A 17,631-nucleotide genomic window follows, 5' to 3' on the forward strand; every position below is an offset into this window, starting at 1 on the left:
GGGTTGTAGTCATATAACACACACCAGCCAGCAGGGGGGGTGATGGGGGTTGTAGCCATATAACACACACCAGCCAGCAGGGGGGATGATGGGGGTTGTAGCCATATAACACACACCAGCCAGCAGGGGGGATGATGGGGGTTGTAGCCATATAACACACACCAGCCAGCAGGGGGGATGATGGGGGTTGTAGCCATATAACACACACCAGCCAGCAGGGGGGATGATGGGGGTTGTAGCCATATAACACACACCAGCCAGCAGGGGGGATGATGGGGGCTGTAGCCATATAACACACACCAGCCAGCAGGGGGGATGATGGGGGCTGTAGCCATATAACACACACCAGCCAGCAGGGGGGGATGATGGGGGCTGTAGCCATATAACACACACCAGCCAGCAGGGGGGATGATGGGGGCTGTAGCCATATAACACACTGCCGGCCCCGGCCTCCCGCCCCTCCTCACACTCTTGCCGCCCCCACTACCTCATAGTCCCGTGCAGATGTAGTGGCCGCATTTCCTCCTGCCTCCCCCAGCCTTCTCCTCTCCAGGACGCGCCGCTCTCCCTCTTCAGCCCGTGACCCTGCTCTGCCCGCAGTCATTAGCAGCGCGGGTCTGCTACACACAGTAGCCGACCCCTGCTGTATATGGAGCGGGCTCAGGAGGGGGCATCGGCAGTGGCATCTATATAGTTACATAGCCGGCACAAGCAATAGCTATGTGCCGGCTATTTGAATTTGGCACCGACGGGGGAAGAGGGTGCGCGCGCCGAGGAGATGACAGGTGGGAGCAGGGGGCGGCACACAGAGAACACGGCCGGCGCTCAGATGGCCGCCGGCCGTGCTCTCTGCGCTATACTTTATTCTAAACTGCATAATAGCGCAGTTTAACATTAAGTTTCGATACCAGGAAATCCTGGTATCGAACTGTTTTTCCGCCCGGAATATCGATAGTAGTATCGATATTTCGGTGCATCGTGCAACACTACAACCATATAGAACATTAGTCGGTGCCCTAATATCACCATTACATCTATGGACCTGACCTAAAGTTGAATGTTTTCATTATCGCAGTAACATAAATGACAGACCAAAGAAAAACATATTGATTTGTATCATTATCACAGATATTTGCGCATAAAGGTTAAGAAAATAATATGTAAGCACAAATGAAAGGCTTATATTGACTTTATTATTTATATGTTCCATCTATCAGTGTAGCCTTTTATCACCTGCATGCTATGCCATAGCTGAACAGAAGATGATCAGAAATGGAGTACTCACCATCCCCAGGGTCACATTTACTGATTACCTAAATTATTAGAGAAAACATGTTGTCTCATCATTGTGTGATAAAATACTTTAACAGACAGGTAAACTTTTAGCTACAATGCATAAAGCTCTCCCGTGTGTTGCGCTACTTGGGGGTTCTTTCAGAAACATGTTCAGTGTGGCAGGGTGACCGAGACATCATTCCCAATGATTTCAATGGGAACTTCAGAGCAGCATGGTATAACCCTAATATTACCCCTGAGTAATAATAGATTCACCTCAAACTAGCAAGAGTCAAATAATACACAACCATCTTTCTCATTCTGTAAATAAAGGTCACATCAGTGTTCTCAGTTTTTGGCTTTACTAAATCTGAAGATGGCTTCAAAAGATATGGTGCGCTCCCACTGCAAAAACATTGCAGAAAGCTAATCTCCGACATACATCTAACAGGTATGAGAGGAGGGTGACAGTAGACCCTTTAACTTTTTCTTGTAACCCAAGAGTTTCAGCCACCAAGTAAGACCTGCAGTTTAAACCTTTGGAAAGATGGCTGCACAATATCTCTTCTAGAAGAGAATATGGCAGCAGATGCAGGTACCACATGACAAGACATGGAATCCCTACAGATCTGTAACAAAGAACCGAATGCAGTGGCGTAGCTACAATGAAGGCAGGGAAGGCGACTGCTATGGGGCCCCTGCAGGAAGGGGGCCCGAGGAAGCCTGCTCTGCCTTTATGGTAGGTACTGTATGCCACTGACAGCCGACCACTGTACCCCGCTCCCCCAGGGGTCCAGAGAGGAAGAGGGACCCGCCCCAGCACTGTTCAGCCCCCTCACTGTAGTGCCAGGTGAGCGGGCTGAACATCAAAAGGAGAGGAACAGAGGAGCAGGACCTGCCAGGTCCTGCACGGCACAGGAGAGGGATAAAGGACTTTATGATCACATGACCCAAAGGTCCTCAATACTTCTATGTGAAGATCAGCCCCGACTACAGGAGGAGGAGGGGGGAAGCCTGGGAGCTGCAAGTGCTGTGTATGTGTGTCAGTGAGTGTACATATGTATCTGTGGGTATATATGTATCTGTGGCTATGTGTGTGTCAGTAGTCTGTAACACTGGTGTATATATGTATGTGTGTGTGTGTGTGTGTGTGGGGGGGATGGGGTAGGGGAGCGTAGAGAATTCATGGGGCCCCGTACAGTTTTTTGCTATGGGGCCCCATGAATCCTAGCTATGCCCTGACCGAATGGACACAACCTACTGTCATCCAGGCTCTGAGCGCACAGCTTTGCCAGACATCACTGTCTTTCGGCTGTATTTGTTTATTTTACCGACACTTAAAAAAAAATGCACTGCAGGATACAACAATAGCAATAGAAAAAATCCCCAATGTACTGTATATTTATGAGCAGTCAATCAAGTTTAGAAACCAGATACTTTTAAATACCCCTATGATTCTTTTCACAATATTGTAAAACATACCAGTGTTGTGTCATAAAAGTCTTCTACAAGTGCTGATATAGTGGCCTTATGGTCATTGCAAATCTTCAGAAATTCCAGGGTTCTTTCAAACCACAAGACCATGTAATGGGAAGAAAAGAAGACCTGTGAAACAAAAAGTGGCCAAGCTATTTTTCTTTACATACCTACAAATAAGAAAACCATTCCATACAGGGGGGAAGTTCCGAAGAAACAATAAAACTGAAGCAAAAAAAATGGAACCCATTTCTTATGGCTGTAAGCCCAATGGCAAATTGAATGCAAAACTATTTTATTAAAAAGAAATGTTTTACACAGACACAAGTATAGATAGTTATGGTCCATAATTCCATTGTTTGCACTCCTTTTGCCACTAGAATTACAGTACTCCAGGAATAACAAAGGGTTTCTAGTCTTTTCTTTTATTATATAAAAGTCCCCTCCAAAACACTATTGGTAAAAGTTATTGCAAACAAAAGTAACCAGGTAGTAAAAAAAACAAAACAAAAAAAACACTACTTATCTTAGAAACCATTCCCTGCTGAATCAATGATGAGCAACCTTCCTGATATTCACTTTTGCAGAAGAGCTGAATGCATTTCAGTAATAAAGATACATGTTGGAATTCATTTCGATCTAATTCCTACAAGAGAAAATTGAACTTTTAAGATACAAAGTCAAAAGCATAGTAGTGAGAAAAGAAACAACAGCCGGATGGTCAGATACCCACCCTATTTATTAATCTGTCCAGCTGGTTTAAAAGACCCTTGCTGTATCTCTGTGGTAAACATACTACCTTATCCTCGAATAGTTCACTAATTTTCTGAAATCCTTGGCCCTTAGAAGCCTCAGTGATGAGCGTTTCCAGCTAAAATATAAAAATATATGAATAACAATACTTGGCTTTCTTATCACACAAGGCAAGTTTACTACTACCAACACTCATACCACCTGCTAAATAGAAAGGAAGTCCAATATTACAGCAAAGCAACATATAATTGTGGTGTGCTAGGTTGGGTGTTGTTATATCAGCTCAGCCAAAGATGGTATTGTCTATAAGATGTCGGCACTCTGGCGTGCGGTGCAACATGGACAGATATGTAAATTCAATGAAGAAAATTCCCGGCACTCACTCAGCATAACCTTGCAATTAAATTCTTTATTCCACATGGAGGTGCACGTAGTAGATTATCTACTACGTGCACCTCCATATGGAATAAAGAATTTAATTGCAAGGATATGCTGAGTGAGTGCCGGGAATTTTCTTCATTGAAAAGATGGTATTGTCGTGACGCCAGTGCTTGCCCAGCACACACAGGTGTGATGGTGGTACCTGCTTTGTGTTGTGGCTGGCTGCGATCCCCAAATGGTCGGTGACCTGCCGGGTTGTAGTGGGTCCCTTGGGCTCTTGTCACAGTAGTCCTGAGTGGCAATCGACCCACCCGGACTATTGGTACAGCCCCCCACAGAAAGGGGAAAATAATCCAAGGTGTGTGGTTCGTGTGTGTATGGGTGCTGGTGCGGGTAAATTATGACATCCCAGCGGATTAAAAAAAAAATAGAACAGTTTTACTGTTAAGTCTTTCAGCAAATACAAAACACTTCAGTAGAATAGATGAATCTTCACATATACTTTAGTGGTGGAACTTGATTGTGCTTAAAGGGAACCTGTCACCCCCCGTGCCGGGGTGACAGGCTCCCGACCCCCCGCTAGAGCCCCCTATACTCACCTAATCCCGCCGGGTCCCGCTTCTGGATCCGGTCGGGTGTTGAATATCTCAGCCGCTGCAGAGATGAGTCCAACGCTCATAGAGAATGACGGAGCGCTGGACTCTCCTGTCATTCTCTATGGGTGTTGGACTCATCTCTCAGCGCGCGCGCCGGGCTGCAGCGGCTGAGATCTTCAACACCCGACCGGATCCAGAAGCGGGACCCGGCGGGATTAGGTGAGTATAGGGGGCTCTAACGGGGGGTCGGGAGCCTGTCACCCCGGCACGGGGGGTGACAGGTTCCCTTTAAGGAGATGCTTAGAGAAGTAGAGTAGGAGAGGTATTTGTAGAGGAAAAAAAGAGTTGGTTGATGGATCCCTGACCCAGTGTACCCTTGTTTAGAATGTGTCCGACCACCTGGTGCCCTACAGCAGTGTTTCTCAACCTGCGGTACACGTACCCCAGGGGGTACGCGCCGCAGGTTGAGGGGGTACGCCGGGAGGTGGGGGAAAAAATGTATTTTGGGTGCCGGGACACTGCTATCACCCAGCAGTGTCTCGGTGCCTATCCCCGCCGCTGCTCTCCTTCCATCCTTCCCCCAGCAGCAGCCTCACCAGTGTTCTGTGGGGTACGGGACATGGTGAGGCTGCTGGGGGAAGGATGAAGTCCGAGGTCACAAACCAGCAGCCTCTCAACTCACTGTCTCTGAAGCCCTGCTGGTCCGGCCGCCTGTGGGGACATCAGCCTGCCGACGCATCTCCTCTCCGCCGGGTCACCTCAGGCAGCCTGTTCGGGATTCGTCCCCAGGCTGCCACATATCCTCCTGGAGCCCCCGGCTGGACGCTGCAACCCGATCCGGCAGCCTCACGCTCTTCCCCCGCGGCTGCCGGATCGGGTTGCAGCGTCCAGCCGGGGGCTCCAAGAGGATATGCGACCGTCTGGGGACGAATCCCGAACAGGCTGCCTGAGGTGACCCGGCGGAGAGGAGATGCGGCGGCAGGCTGATGTCCCCGCAGGCGGCCGGACCAGCAGGGCCTCAGAGACAGTGAGTTGTGAGGGGGGAGTGGTGCTACCCCGCCCGCGGCTCCTGCAGTAGATTGTAGACCAGGATATGGAGCTCCCCCCCCCCATGTCCACCTGCCGCCGCTTCTCCCCGGTCTCCCCTGCTGCTGCTTCTCTCCGGTCAGTGGTTTTGCGGTCCGCAATCCACTGCAGCAGAAGCCCCCGGCGCACCACTACATCATCACCTATCTTCCCCCATCATCACCTCTGTACCCCCTCCACCTCCTCTCTACCCCCATCTTCACCTCTGTACCCCCTCCACCTCCTGTCTACCCCCATCATCACCTCTCTACCCCCATCACCTCCTCTCACCCCTCATCACCGCTCTCCCCCCATTCACCTCCTCTCTCTTCCTCTCCCCCCATTCACCTCCTCTCTCTTCCTCTCCCCCCATTCACCTCCTCTCTCTTCCTCTCCCCCCATTCACCTCCTCTCTCTTCCTCTCCCCCCATTCACCTCCTCTCTCTTCCTCTCCCCCCATTCACCTCCTCTCTCTTCCTCTCCCCCCATTCACCTCCTCTCTCTTCCTCTCCCCCCATTCACCTCCTCTCTCTTCCTCTCCCCCCATTCACCTCCTCTCTCTTCCTCTCCCCCCATTCACCTCCTCTCTCTTCCTCTCCCCCCATTCACCTCCTCTCTCTTCCTCTCCCCCCATTCACCTCCTCTCTCTTCCTCTCCCCCCATTCACCTCCTCTCTCTTCCTCTCCCCCCATTCACCTCCTCTCTCTTCCTCTCCCCCCATTCACCTCCTCTCTCTTCCTCTCCCCCCATTCACCTCCTCTCTCTTCCTCTCCCCCCATTCACCTCCTCTCTCTTCCTCTCCCCCCATTCACCTCCTCTCTCTTCCTCTCCCCCCATTCACCTCCTCTCTCTTCCTCTCCCCCCATTCACCTCCTCTCTCTTCCTCTCCCCCCATTCACCTCCTCTCTCTTCCTCTCCCCCCATTCACCTCCTCTCTCTTCCTCTCCCCCCATTCACCTCCTCTCTCTTCCTCTCCCCCCATTCACCTCCTCTCTCTTCCTCTCCCCCCATTCACCTCCTCTCTCTTCCTCTCCCCCCATTCACCTCCTCTCTCTTCCTCTCCCCCCATTCACCTCCTCTCTCTTCCTCTCCCCCCATTCACCTCCTCTATCCTCCTCTTTCCTTCTTTTCCCCCTCAGACCTTACTCTCCCCTTAATCTCCTTGTGGCTCAGAGGCTGGAGAAGAGAGGAAGACCCCCTCCATGGGCGGATAACGTGAGTATGAATTTTTTTTTTTGTTTGTTGGGGCAGGAGGGGGAGGGAATAGAATGGTGGGCATTACTATGGGGGCAGGGCAGGGGGCATTATTACTATATGGGGGGTCATAGAAGGGGATATTTTTAATGAGGGATCCTAAATACAGGGACAGCCCACACACCTACTCACTTTGCAGCGCATGACACCAAACAGCAGAATTATTACTGTATGGAAGCCTATAGGTAGGAAAAGGGAGGGAAGTTAGAGGAAAACTGCGGCGCTTAAGATGTTTGGCAGGTTCTCAAGAGGTAAATTGTAGCTGCAAGAAATCATCATGGTGGTCTGGGCCAGATGGAGAGGAAAAGGAAAAGGGATATATGGCTACATGGGGAGGTATCTGGCTATAGAAGGAGGTATCTTAACTACATGGGGAGATGTCTGGCTGCAAGGGGGTAGGTATCTGGCTACAGGGGGGGCGAAGAGGTATCTGGCTACAGGGGGTGCGAAGAGGTATCTGGCTACATATAAGGGGTATCTGGCTACATATAAGGGGTATCTGGCTACATATAAGGGGTATCTGGCTACATATAAGGGGTATCTGGCTACATATAAGGGGTATCTGGCTACATATAAGGGGTATCTGGCTACATATAAGGGGTATCTGGCTACATATAAGGGGTATCTGGCAACATAGGGGAGATATCTGGCAATATAGGGGAGATATCTGGCAACATGGGGGGAGGTATCTGACTACATGAGGAGGTATCTGGCTACATGGGGAGATATCTTGCTACATAGAAGAAGGCCTCTTGACTACATGGGGGGAGGTATCTGGCTCCAGGGGGACATATCCATCTCTGTGTGATATATCCCACCTGCTTCTCTGGCACCCGGTTTACTGACGGCCTGCTCAGCCAATCAGTGCACAGTCCCACCGTAGCCACTGATTGGATGAGCGGGCTGTCAGTGAGCTGGGAGCCAGAGAAGCAGGTGGGAGTACAGGGAGGTAAGTATGATCTGTTAAGGGCCGGCAGCTAATTAGGTAAATAGGCAGCAGCTACATTCTCGCAGCAGATTGAAAATCCTCTGTGAGAATGCAGAGTCATAGGCCATAACAGTACAGAGTATCGCAGTGGATTTTGCTGTGAAACGTACATGTAAATCTACCCTGGGCAATGTTATTAATGGATGGCATCGTTGGGGGTACTCGGCTGAAGCATCTTGTCGCATGGGGGTACTTGGCCTGAAAAGGTTGAGAAACACTGCCCTACAGTGTTAAATGACCTGTCCTAATAGGGTGATACAAGCCCCAGTTGTGGTTATTTGGGCGAGGCCAAGTTTCGTGAGTGTCCCAGTTACTTGCACTGCGAGATAGGATACGTAGACCTTCCTTTGGTAGCTTTGTCCTATCCAAGCCAGTTGTTCAGCGTGGGTTAGGGTGTTCTTGGACTCTTCTCCCTTAAAGTGCTTAGCACTGCATAGTATACACTCACCGGCCACTTTATTAGGTACACCTGTCCAACTGCACGTTACCACTTAATTTCTAATCAGCCAATCACATGGCGGCAACTCAGTGCATTTAGGCATGTAGACATGGTCAAGACAATCTCCTGCAGTTCAAACCGAGCATCAGTATGGGGAAGAAAGGTGATTTGAGTGCCTTTGAACGTGGCATGGTTGTTGGTGCCAGAAGGGCTGGTCTGAGTATTTCAGAAACTGCTGATCTACTGGGATTTTCACGCACAACCATCTCTAGGGTTTACAGAGAATGGTCCAAAAAAGAAAAAACATCCAGTGAGCGGCAGTTCTGTGGGCGGAAATGCCTTGTTGATGCCAGAGGTCAGAGGAGAATGGGCAGACTGGTTCGAGCTGATAGAAAGGCAACAGTGAATCAAATAGCCAACAGTTACAACCAAGGTAGGCAAAAGAGCATCTCTGAATGCACAGTACGTCGAACTTTGAGGCAGATGGGCTACAGCAGCAGAAGACCACACCGGGTGCCACTCCTTTCAGCTAAGAACAGGAAACTGAGGCTACAATTTGCACAAGCTCATCGAAATTGGACAGTAGAAGATTGGAAAAACGTTGCCTGGTCTGATGAGTCTCGATTTCTGCTGCAACATTCGGATGGTAGGGTCAGAATTTGCCGTCAACAACATGAAAGCATGGATCCATCCTGCCTTGTATCAATGGTTCAGGCTGGTGGTGGTGGTGTCATGGTGTGGGGAATATTTTCTTGGCACTCTTTGGGCCCCTTGGTACCAATTGAGCATCATTGCAACGCCACAGCCTACCTGGGATGTGGTGGAATGGGAGATTCGCATCATGGATGTGCAGCCGACAAATCTGCGGCAACTGTGTGATGCCATCATGTCAATATGGACCAAAATCTCTGAGGAATGCTTCCAGCACCTTGTTGAATCTATGCCACGAAGAATTGAGGCAGTTCTGAAGGCAAAAGGGGGTCCAACCCGTTACTAGCATGGTGTACCTAATAAAGTGGCCAGTGAGTGCATATACACAAGTACTTGTTGTCTCTAGCTGCATCTGCATGCACATGTGTCTCAGACTAGACTGAACTAATTTGGTCCCGGACAAAGGTCCTGGCATAAGCCTGGAATCTGGATAAGACTGAACTGCACTTCCTCCACCAGGCAACTAACTTCCTACAGGGGCTAAGTAATCTACCCTGTGAGTGGTGGGGATGAGTGTGTGCAGAAATAAAGAACATAATAGGTTAGACATAGAAAGCACCTCCAATTGGTCAATAAGAGCCCATGGTATACATAAAACATTAACCCATGAACCTCTTTAGCTGTGCAACACATAACAATACACATATAAAAGATACTGACATCTAGTGGTGAAACTTCAAAGCACCGTTCATCATCACTTAACCTGGAGAAACAAGCTTTTGCGACAGGTGCATAAGAGAAGAGAAAAGAACACCAGTGGCGGGACACAAGATAATATTCTATAGAGTGGTGACCAGCCATTCAGGTTGTATCTACAGTTATGGTCACATGCATTAACCCTTTGAGGACCAGGTCCAAAATAACCCAGTGGACCGCGCAAATTTTGATCTTATGGTTTCCGTTTTTCCCTCCTCCCCTTCTAAGACCTCTAGCACTTTCAGTTTTTTATCTACAAGCCATGTAAGGGCTTATTTGTTACAGGAATAGTTGTACTTTGTAATGGCGTCATTCATTTTACCATAACGTGTATGATGGAATTTCAAATATATTATTTATGAAGATATAAATTGGTGAAATCGCAAAAAAGAATGCAATATGGTAACGTTTGGGGGGTTCCTGTGTCTACGTAATGCACTATATGGTAAAAGCGACATGATATTATTACTCTATAGGTCAGTCCGAACAGAACCATATGCAGGTTTACACAGATTCTCTAATGTTATAAATTTTTTTAAATGAAATCCTTTTTTTTGGCAATTAATTATAAATAAAATGGGCCTATTGTGACGCTTATAACGATTTTATTTTTTCACCTATGAGGCTGTGTGGGGTGTCATTTTTTCCGCCATGATCTCTAGTTTTTATTAATACCATATTTGTGAAGATCGGACGTTTTGATCACTTTTTATTAATTTTTTTTATATATAATGTAACATAAAATCGGTAATCCGCGCACTTTTTTCCCTCTTTTCGTGTACGCCGTTTACCGTTCGCAATGACGCTTGTTATATTTTAATAGATCGGACAATTACGCACGCTACGGTATATTATATGTTTATTTGTTTATTTATTTTTATATGTTTTATTTATATAATGGGAAAGGGGGGTGATTTCAACTTTTATTGGGGGAGGGGTTTTGGGGTAGTGTATTAGTGTTTTTAACTTTTTTTTTTTTTTACACATTTGAAGTCCCTTTGGGGGACTTTTACATACATTAGTTTGATTTCTACACTGATGAATGCTATGCCATAGGCATAGCATTGATCAGTGTTATCGGCGATCTGCTCATTGAGCCTGCCTGTGCAGGCTCAGTGTAGCAGATCGCCGATCGGACCGCACGGAGGCAGGTGAGAGACCTCCGGCAGTCCGTTTTACCGATCAGGACCCCCGCAGTCACACTGCGGGGGTCCCGATCGGTAAGTGACAGGGGACTCCCCCTGTCACTTACACTTAAACGCGGCGTTTAAGGAGTTAATGACACGCGGCAGCGCGATCGCTGCAGCGTGTCATTACCGGTGAGGTCCCGGCTGCTTATTGCAGCCGGCCCCCACCTGCTGTGAAGCGCGCTCCGCTCCGGAGCGCGCTTTATAGCGGGAGAAACACCCAGGGCGTACAGTTACGCAATAGGTCGTCTGGGGACAGACTTCCATGGCGTAACTATACGCCCTGGGTCGTCTAGGGGTTAAACTGCATGTTACACATCCCTTAGAGTTCATTAACCCCTTAACAACCGCGGGCTTACATTTACGCCCTCACTGTCTGGGCCTTAAGGCAGGACGGTGTAAATGTACGCCCTGGCGCGGTCCCGGGCTATGGCGCGGGTTCACAAGCAGAGCTCGCCCCATAGCCGATGTGGACCGGCTGCTAGCTTGACACACTTGACAGAGTTCCAATAAACACTTGGTAATAGAATGACCAGATCTGTAGTATAAGTGCAGAGTAGTATATAGTTGTGTTGGTTGAGTTGTGCTAACTAACACAAGAAATAGAGTAGCAGAGAGGAGGATGCCTTGAGAGTCAACCCAGGATGTTGGAGGAGGAGGTAGACTACTTAGAATAAGAATAAGAAGAACACCTGTGCCCGTGTATTGACCTTTGACTTCAGTCTTCACACCACCTTATGCCCACTAGACTTGGCTGAACCTTCCTAATGGGCGACACAGGCCACAGACCTTGTTACCTGGGATGAGCGGAATGCTGAGGGTTTCCTGCTGACATTCATGCTGCGAGACAGTTCATAGACTACTGCAACTTTGCTCTGTCTGGATCAGTTCCTGGCTCTTTGGCTCTGTTGTGGATACTGTCCTGCTCTTTGGCTCTGTTGTGGATACTGTCCTGCTCTTTGGCTCTGTTGTGGATACTGTCCTGCTCTGTGACTTCTTGTCCACGGCGTGGGTTGAGGTTGACTCTGGCTAGTCCTCTCCTAAGAGGAGTTTAACAGTGCATAGTGCTTTGAAGTATCACTGGTGAAGAGGTTGTGAGAGATGTGCTGTCTTGTGTCCTTCCCATGTGGGTTCCTGACTAAGACTGACTTGGATACGGGGACCTGGCAGAGGGCCGGGGCCCAGATAGGACCACTGTGAAAAGCTATCTGGCTTGTGTCCTTCCTCTACAATGTCCAGAACGAAAGACTCTTCTCTTCCTGTCTCCTGTGTGACTCACTTCCTCCTTAGCGTGTATGGTGCGCTATGAGTGGGTGAAAGAGTGCAACATAAAAAGAAAGAAGGGAGATGATAGGAAAGAAGAAAGCAGAAATACTACTGGTCTACAGAGTCTGGTGAAACATGAAAACAATAACCCTTTGCAATCCTTCGGCTGTGCAGCTTCCATATACATAACATAGCGACATCTAGAGGTGAACTTGGATACTACTTTAATCATAATGATAATACAATAAGTACAGACTTTTGCACCCCTAGTGGGACACCACTTTAGGATCTGTCATCACTCTCTGATCAAGGTTGTGTGTTTCTTGGGGGGGGGGTCTAGTTACTGGGAATCCCACTGATGTTGAGAAGAAAGGACCCACAAATCTAGTTTTTCCCTTTAAGAACAGCATTCCCAGCCACCTCATGCGGAGAGTCTGTAATATACACTGCTCAAAAAATAAAAGGTAACACTAAAATACAACATCCTATGTCTCAATTAATGAAATATTCTAGTTGTAAATCTTTGATGATTACACAGTGGAATATGTTGAGAACAGTCAAACATAAAAATTATCAATGTAAATCAAAATTAATATCCCATGGAGGTCTAAATTTGGATACTCAAAATGGAAAATCAAGTTACAGGCTGTTCCAACTTTAGTGAAAATTCCTTAAAGACAAGGAAATGAGGCTTAGTAGTGTGTGTGACCTCCATGTGCCCTCCAACATTCTCTTATAACATTTTCTCCTAGACCTAGATTAACTCCCATTCAACTCCTGGACAGTCTGTGGGGCAAATGTAATGTTGGTGAATGGAACGAGACATGATGTTCCAGATGTGCTTGATAGAGTCAGGTCTGGGGAATGGGCAGACCAGTCCATAGTATCAATGCCTTCATTATGCTAGAACTTCTGACACACTACAGCCACATGAGGCCTTGCATTGCCATACATTAGAGGGAACCCATGGCACACAGAACTTGTGTGTGGTCTCACAATGGGTATGAGGATCACATCCCAGTACCTAATGGCAGTCATGGTACCTCTGGCTAGCATAAGGAGGGCTATGGGGCCCTCCAAAGAATGCCTTCCCACACCATTACTGACCCACTGCGAAACTGGTCATCCTCGAGGATGTTGCAGGCATCAAAACATTCTCCCTAGCATCTCCAGACTCTGTCACATGTGCTCAGTGTGAACCTGGTCTCATCAATGAAGAGCAATGGGTGCTAATGTCAAATCTCTCAATTTTTGGTGTTCTCTGGTAAATGCCATTTGCCCTGCACAGTGTTGGGCTCTATGTACCACACCGAATTGTGAACATAGGGCCCTCATACAACATTCATGGAGTCTGTTTCTGACAGTTACAGCAAACACATGGATATTAGTAGCTTGCTGTAGGTCATTTTGAATGACTCTGGAACTGTTCCTCTTTGTACAAAGGCGGAAGCAGCGGTCCTGCTGCTGGGTTGTTGCTTTCCTATGGCCCCCTTCATGCTCCTGGTATCTGCTCCATGCTTTGGACACTGTACTGACAGACACAGCCAACCTTTTTGCCACAGCTCACATTAATGTGCCATCCTGGAGGAGCTGCACTACCTGAGCAACTTTTGTGAAACTCAGCGCCGTTAACCCCCGCGGCCCCTGAGTATACATCATCTGCTACAGGCTCCTGCTTGATTGCACTGCAGCGGGGCAGCACACTGATTGGCTGACCATCGGGAGATGCCAGGAAGCCCTGAAGTAAGCAGGAGCCTGGAGCAGGTGATGTATGCTTGTGGTGTCCCACCACAGGTGTTAATGGTTACACCCTTCGCAAAAGTCTGTACTTGTCAGTAAAAGTGGTAATGTAGTAGTGCCTGAATTTTGTGACACTATATGTCGTTTCAGTTCACTTGCCTCCCAGCTTGGAACGCACATGTCTGGAATAGACACAGCAGCCCGTCAACCACACCAGAAACCTGCCGTTTGGCACCCGGATCCAAATTTCATCTATGTGGTCCCCTAGATCATGATAGTGGTATTGTGCAGTTAACAGTCACTACACGCTTTCCAATTCCCCATTCCCTGTGAAACACACCGCCATATTGAACATTGACTCTAATGGAACAACAACTATTAAAGAAAGGTTTATCCTTTGTTCATGTTTGACAGCTGCTTCTAACAGTCTTAATTAGTGGGAGCAGTTGGGATCGCGGCACGGCCCCCCTCTGAACTCCTCTTCTGGACATATGCAGTATGGGTACAGCATATGTCCTGAAGAGATTAATCCGTTTACTTGGGTGAAAGATCTAAACCTGTTTATCAGGAAACTTAAGTGGCACAAGTTCTTTAAACATCATGACCTTCATACCTGCTTAGAATTAGGGGTTAGTATGGAAGATCTCCCACATATATACAGCTCTTGGCAGATTTTTGGGAAGAAGGCCAGAGATCTCCTGGGGAGGGGCCATTTACCGAGCTCAGTTATTTTCTTACAAGGTTGCCCCCGATTGACAATACTGAATACCTGGATATCTTTTAGAAAGTCTATAGTGAGTCTGTATCTTGCCATTGCAGTGAGCTGTTGCATTTTTTTTGTGTTTTTGTGTGTTTACAACTTCAGCCATAGCATCATGCTCCTGCCTAGTGTGGATGGTGTTCTAGGAGAGCTGACCAAATTTGTCTTTTTTTTCTGTGTTCCAGATGGGGGAGTGGCTGCCTCTACCTGGTCGTGCACTCCACCTATCCCACCCAGGTGGTGTAATTACTTGTGCCGGTATAAGACAGATCTTGCATGCCCAGAGCATAGGCGTATTTCATGCCATGGAGAGGCCATAGTACAGTGTAGGACTGCCCCGTTCATGAGGCCACCGTAACGTGGTGGGGTAGTTCACACCATTTTCAAATGGTAACCAAGAGCCTCATTACTTTTGTGGAAGTTTTTTTTTGCAGTTGGGGGGGCTGCTTTTAACTATTTTCATGTCTGTAGTGGGTCTGTATGTTGCCATTGCGGTGAGCTGTTGCATTTTTTTATTATTTTTTTTTGTGTTTTTGTGTGTTTGCAACTTCAGCCATAGCTACGTGCTCCTGCCTAGTGTGAATGGTGTTCTAGGAGAGCTTACCAAATTTGTCTTTTTAAAAAAATTTTTTTTTTTTACAAATGGTGTGTAAGGAGATCGAGGATTTGCACCCGAGAAAAGAATTTATGAATAATCTGTCCTCGGAGGAGTTGCAGGCATTGATTGCACTGGAGGATGATGATACAATCATCATTAAGAGGTTAAAGTGTCACTGTTGTGAATTTTTTTTTGCAGAAATCAATAGTCCAGGCGATTTTAAGAAACTTTGTAATTGTGTTTATTAGCCAAAAAATGCATTTTTATCATGAAAAAGCAGTTTGAAGCTCTCCCCCCTGTCTTCATTGTTCTCCTATGGAGAGAGCTAAATAAAAGACCAAAACAGGACAACAAAGAGTTAATCTACAAATACATCACCCTCTATTTCCTCTGACAGCCACCACTGACCTCTCTGAGCTCTGATTACAGTGTTCACCCAGCTCCGTGCCTGTAATCCTCTGTTAACTGCTTTCTGCTGTCGACTAACTCCCTTCTTCCTCCTTCCTCCTCCCCCCTCCCCTCTCACCTCTCCCTAGAACAGACTGGGTACGTCTGATGCAACAAGTCACAATTTCCAGATTTTTTGCAGTGGATGGAAAAGAGGAGGGAGGGGGGGACCTGGGAAAAGGCTTTTTAAATGCAGATAATGGCATATTTGGCTAATAAACCCAATTCCAATGTTTCCTAAAAAATGCCTGGACTATTGATTTCTGCAACAAAAAAAAAAACAACAGTGACTCCTTAAGCCCTCAGATAAGGGGGGCAACCTTGTACTCATGGATCACACCCATTATGGTAAGATGTGTTACAACATTCTTAATGATAGAGGTTGTTATGAGATCCTGGAAGGGGATCCCACACATCTGTATCTAACGGATTGAGGGATATCCTACAAGGTGGTTTTGAGAAGAAACTCATCCCCAGAAATGAGCTAATGTTCATGTTTCCTCGGACACCGCAACTGGCTAATTTCTATGGGCTCCTCAAAATACACGAGGGGATTGACCCACTACGTGGGAGACCCATAGTGTCAGGAGTGGATTCAATTATTTAAAATGCAAGCCTCTACGTCCATAAGGTTCTCCATAAATTTGTAACAGCCCTACCATCCTATACAAGGGACAGCATGGACCCTTTGAATAAAATGTCCATCAAGGTGGAATCCCAGACTCTATTGGCCAGTATTGACGTGGAGGCATCGTATAGTTCGATCCCCCATGACAAGGCACTATACGTAGTGAAATATTTCCTAAAATCTAGGGGTAGCCAGTTTAGCGCACATAACGAGTTTATCGTACAACTGGTTGACCGTTTTTTTAAATCATAATTATTTTTGTGCTTGATGGCAAGTTCTAGCACCCACTCAGGGGAACCGCTATGGGGAGCCCTTGTGCCCCCACCTATGCGGACCTCCTCCTGGGTTGGTGGGAGGATACGGTTATTTTCCCGGCCGAGAAAGTCTGATGGACCACCAAGATATTATCTTATGATATATCGATGACATCCTGCTATTATGGGATGACACGAGGCAGATTTTATTGAATTTTTGAGACAAATCAACATCAATAGTATAGGTCTGAGGTTCACGCATGAAATTCAGATGGAGAGCATTGCATTCCTCAATCTCCAGATTTTCAAACATGAAGGACACTTGAACTCTACTCTCTACAGAACGTGTACTGCCACGAACAGTCTGCTCCACTGGGACAGTTACCACCCAAGGTTCCTGCACAATGGGATTCCTAAGGTCAATATCTGCGTAACTGTTCCCAGAAGGAGGAGTTCTTTGTTCAAGCTAGAAGTCTCCAACAGAGATTTAGACAGAGGGTATCCACAGAACACTCTCAGGACAACATTCAACTGTGCTAGAGAGAGAAACCGACGAGAACTTTTGGTTCCTAGAAATGACGCCCAATATACTCAGACTGATTGGAACGTATAACAATCAATCTGGACCAATTATGGGGATCCTTAAAAAGTATTGGCCAATACTTCGGGCAGATCCAGATATTTCATCACCCAACGTCCCAGGGAGGAGTCTGTGAGACAGATTGGTGTACAGTCATAATGAACGCCCTTTTCCCTCACCCAACTGGCTTAAAAATAGGACAACTGACAAGTTTAAATGTGGCACTTGTCGGGCCTGTCCCTGTGTATTCACTATCTCCTACAACACTTGTGTATGCATGGGGGAAACCTTCACGATAAGTGACTTGATGAATTGTAAAACCAAGGGGGTTGTCTACCTATGTACTTGCACATGTCCTTTAGAGTACGTGGGTAAAACTAAACGTGAGTTTAGGAGACAGGTTCATGAACATTTGGAAGATATCAGAGATGAGAGAGACACACCAGCAGCGCGTCATGTTAATACCGTACACGATGAAGATTCGAGGTGTCTCAGATTTTCGATCATAGAGAGGATCCACCCATTAGTACGGGGAGG

At 47.2% G+C, this 17,631-nt stretch overlaps 1 protein-coding gene across 7 annotated transcripts in view; it reads right to left on the reverse strand.

The window, feature by feature from the left end:
• Positions 1–17,631, reverse strand: part of SYCP2L (synaptonemal complex protein 2 like) — a 209,361-nt gene that overhangs the window by 139,438 nt on the left and 52,292 nt on the right. For all 7 annotated transcript variants that reach the window (XM_069958020.1, XM_069958018.1, XM_069958016.1 and 4 more), the window contains 4 exons: positions 3,485–3,622; positions 3,276–3,397; positions 2,758–2,857; positions 1,286–1,313 (listed from right to left, as the gene is read on the reverse strand). In XM_069958020.1, coding sequence (XP_069814121.1) covers positions 1,286–1,313; positions 2,758–2,857; positions 3,276–3,397; positions 3,485–3,622 — 388 coding nt within the window. The remainder of the gene's footprint in view (positions 1–1,285; positions 1,314–2,757; positions 2,858–3,275; positions 3,398–3,484; positions 3,623–17,631) is intronic.

This window comes from Dendropsophus ebraccatus, chromosome 2, assembly GCF_027789765.1.
Source record: "Dendropsophus ebraccatus isolate aDenEbr1 chromosome 2, aDenEbr1.pat, whole genome shotgun sequence".
In the NCBI taxonomy this organism is placed as follows: domain Eukaryota; kingdom Metazoa; phylum Chordata; class Amphibia; order Anura; family Hylidae; genus Dendropsophus; species Dendropsophus ebraccatus.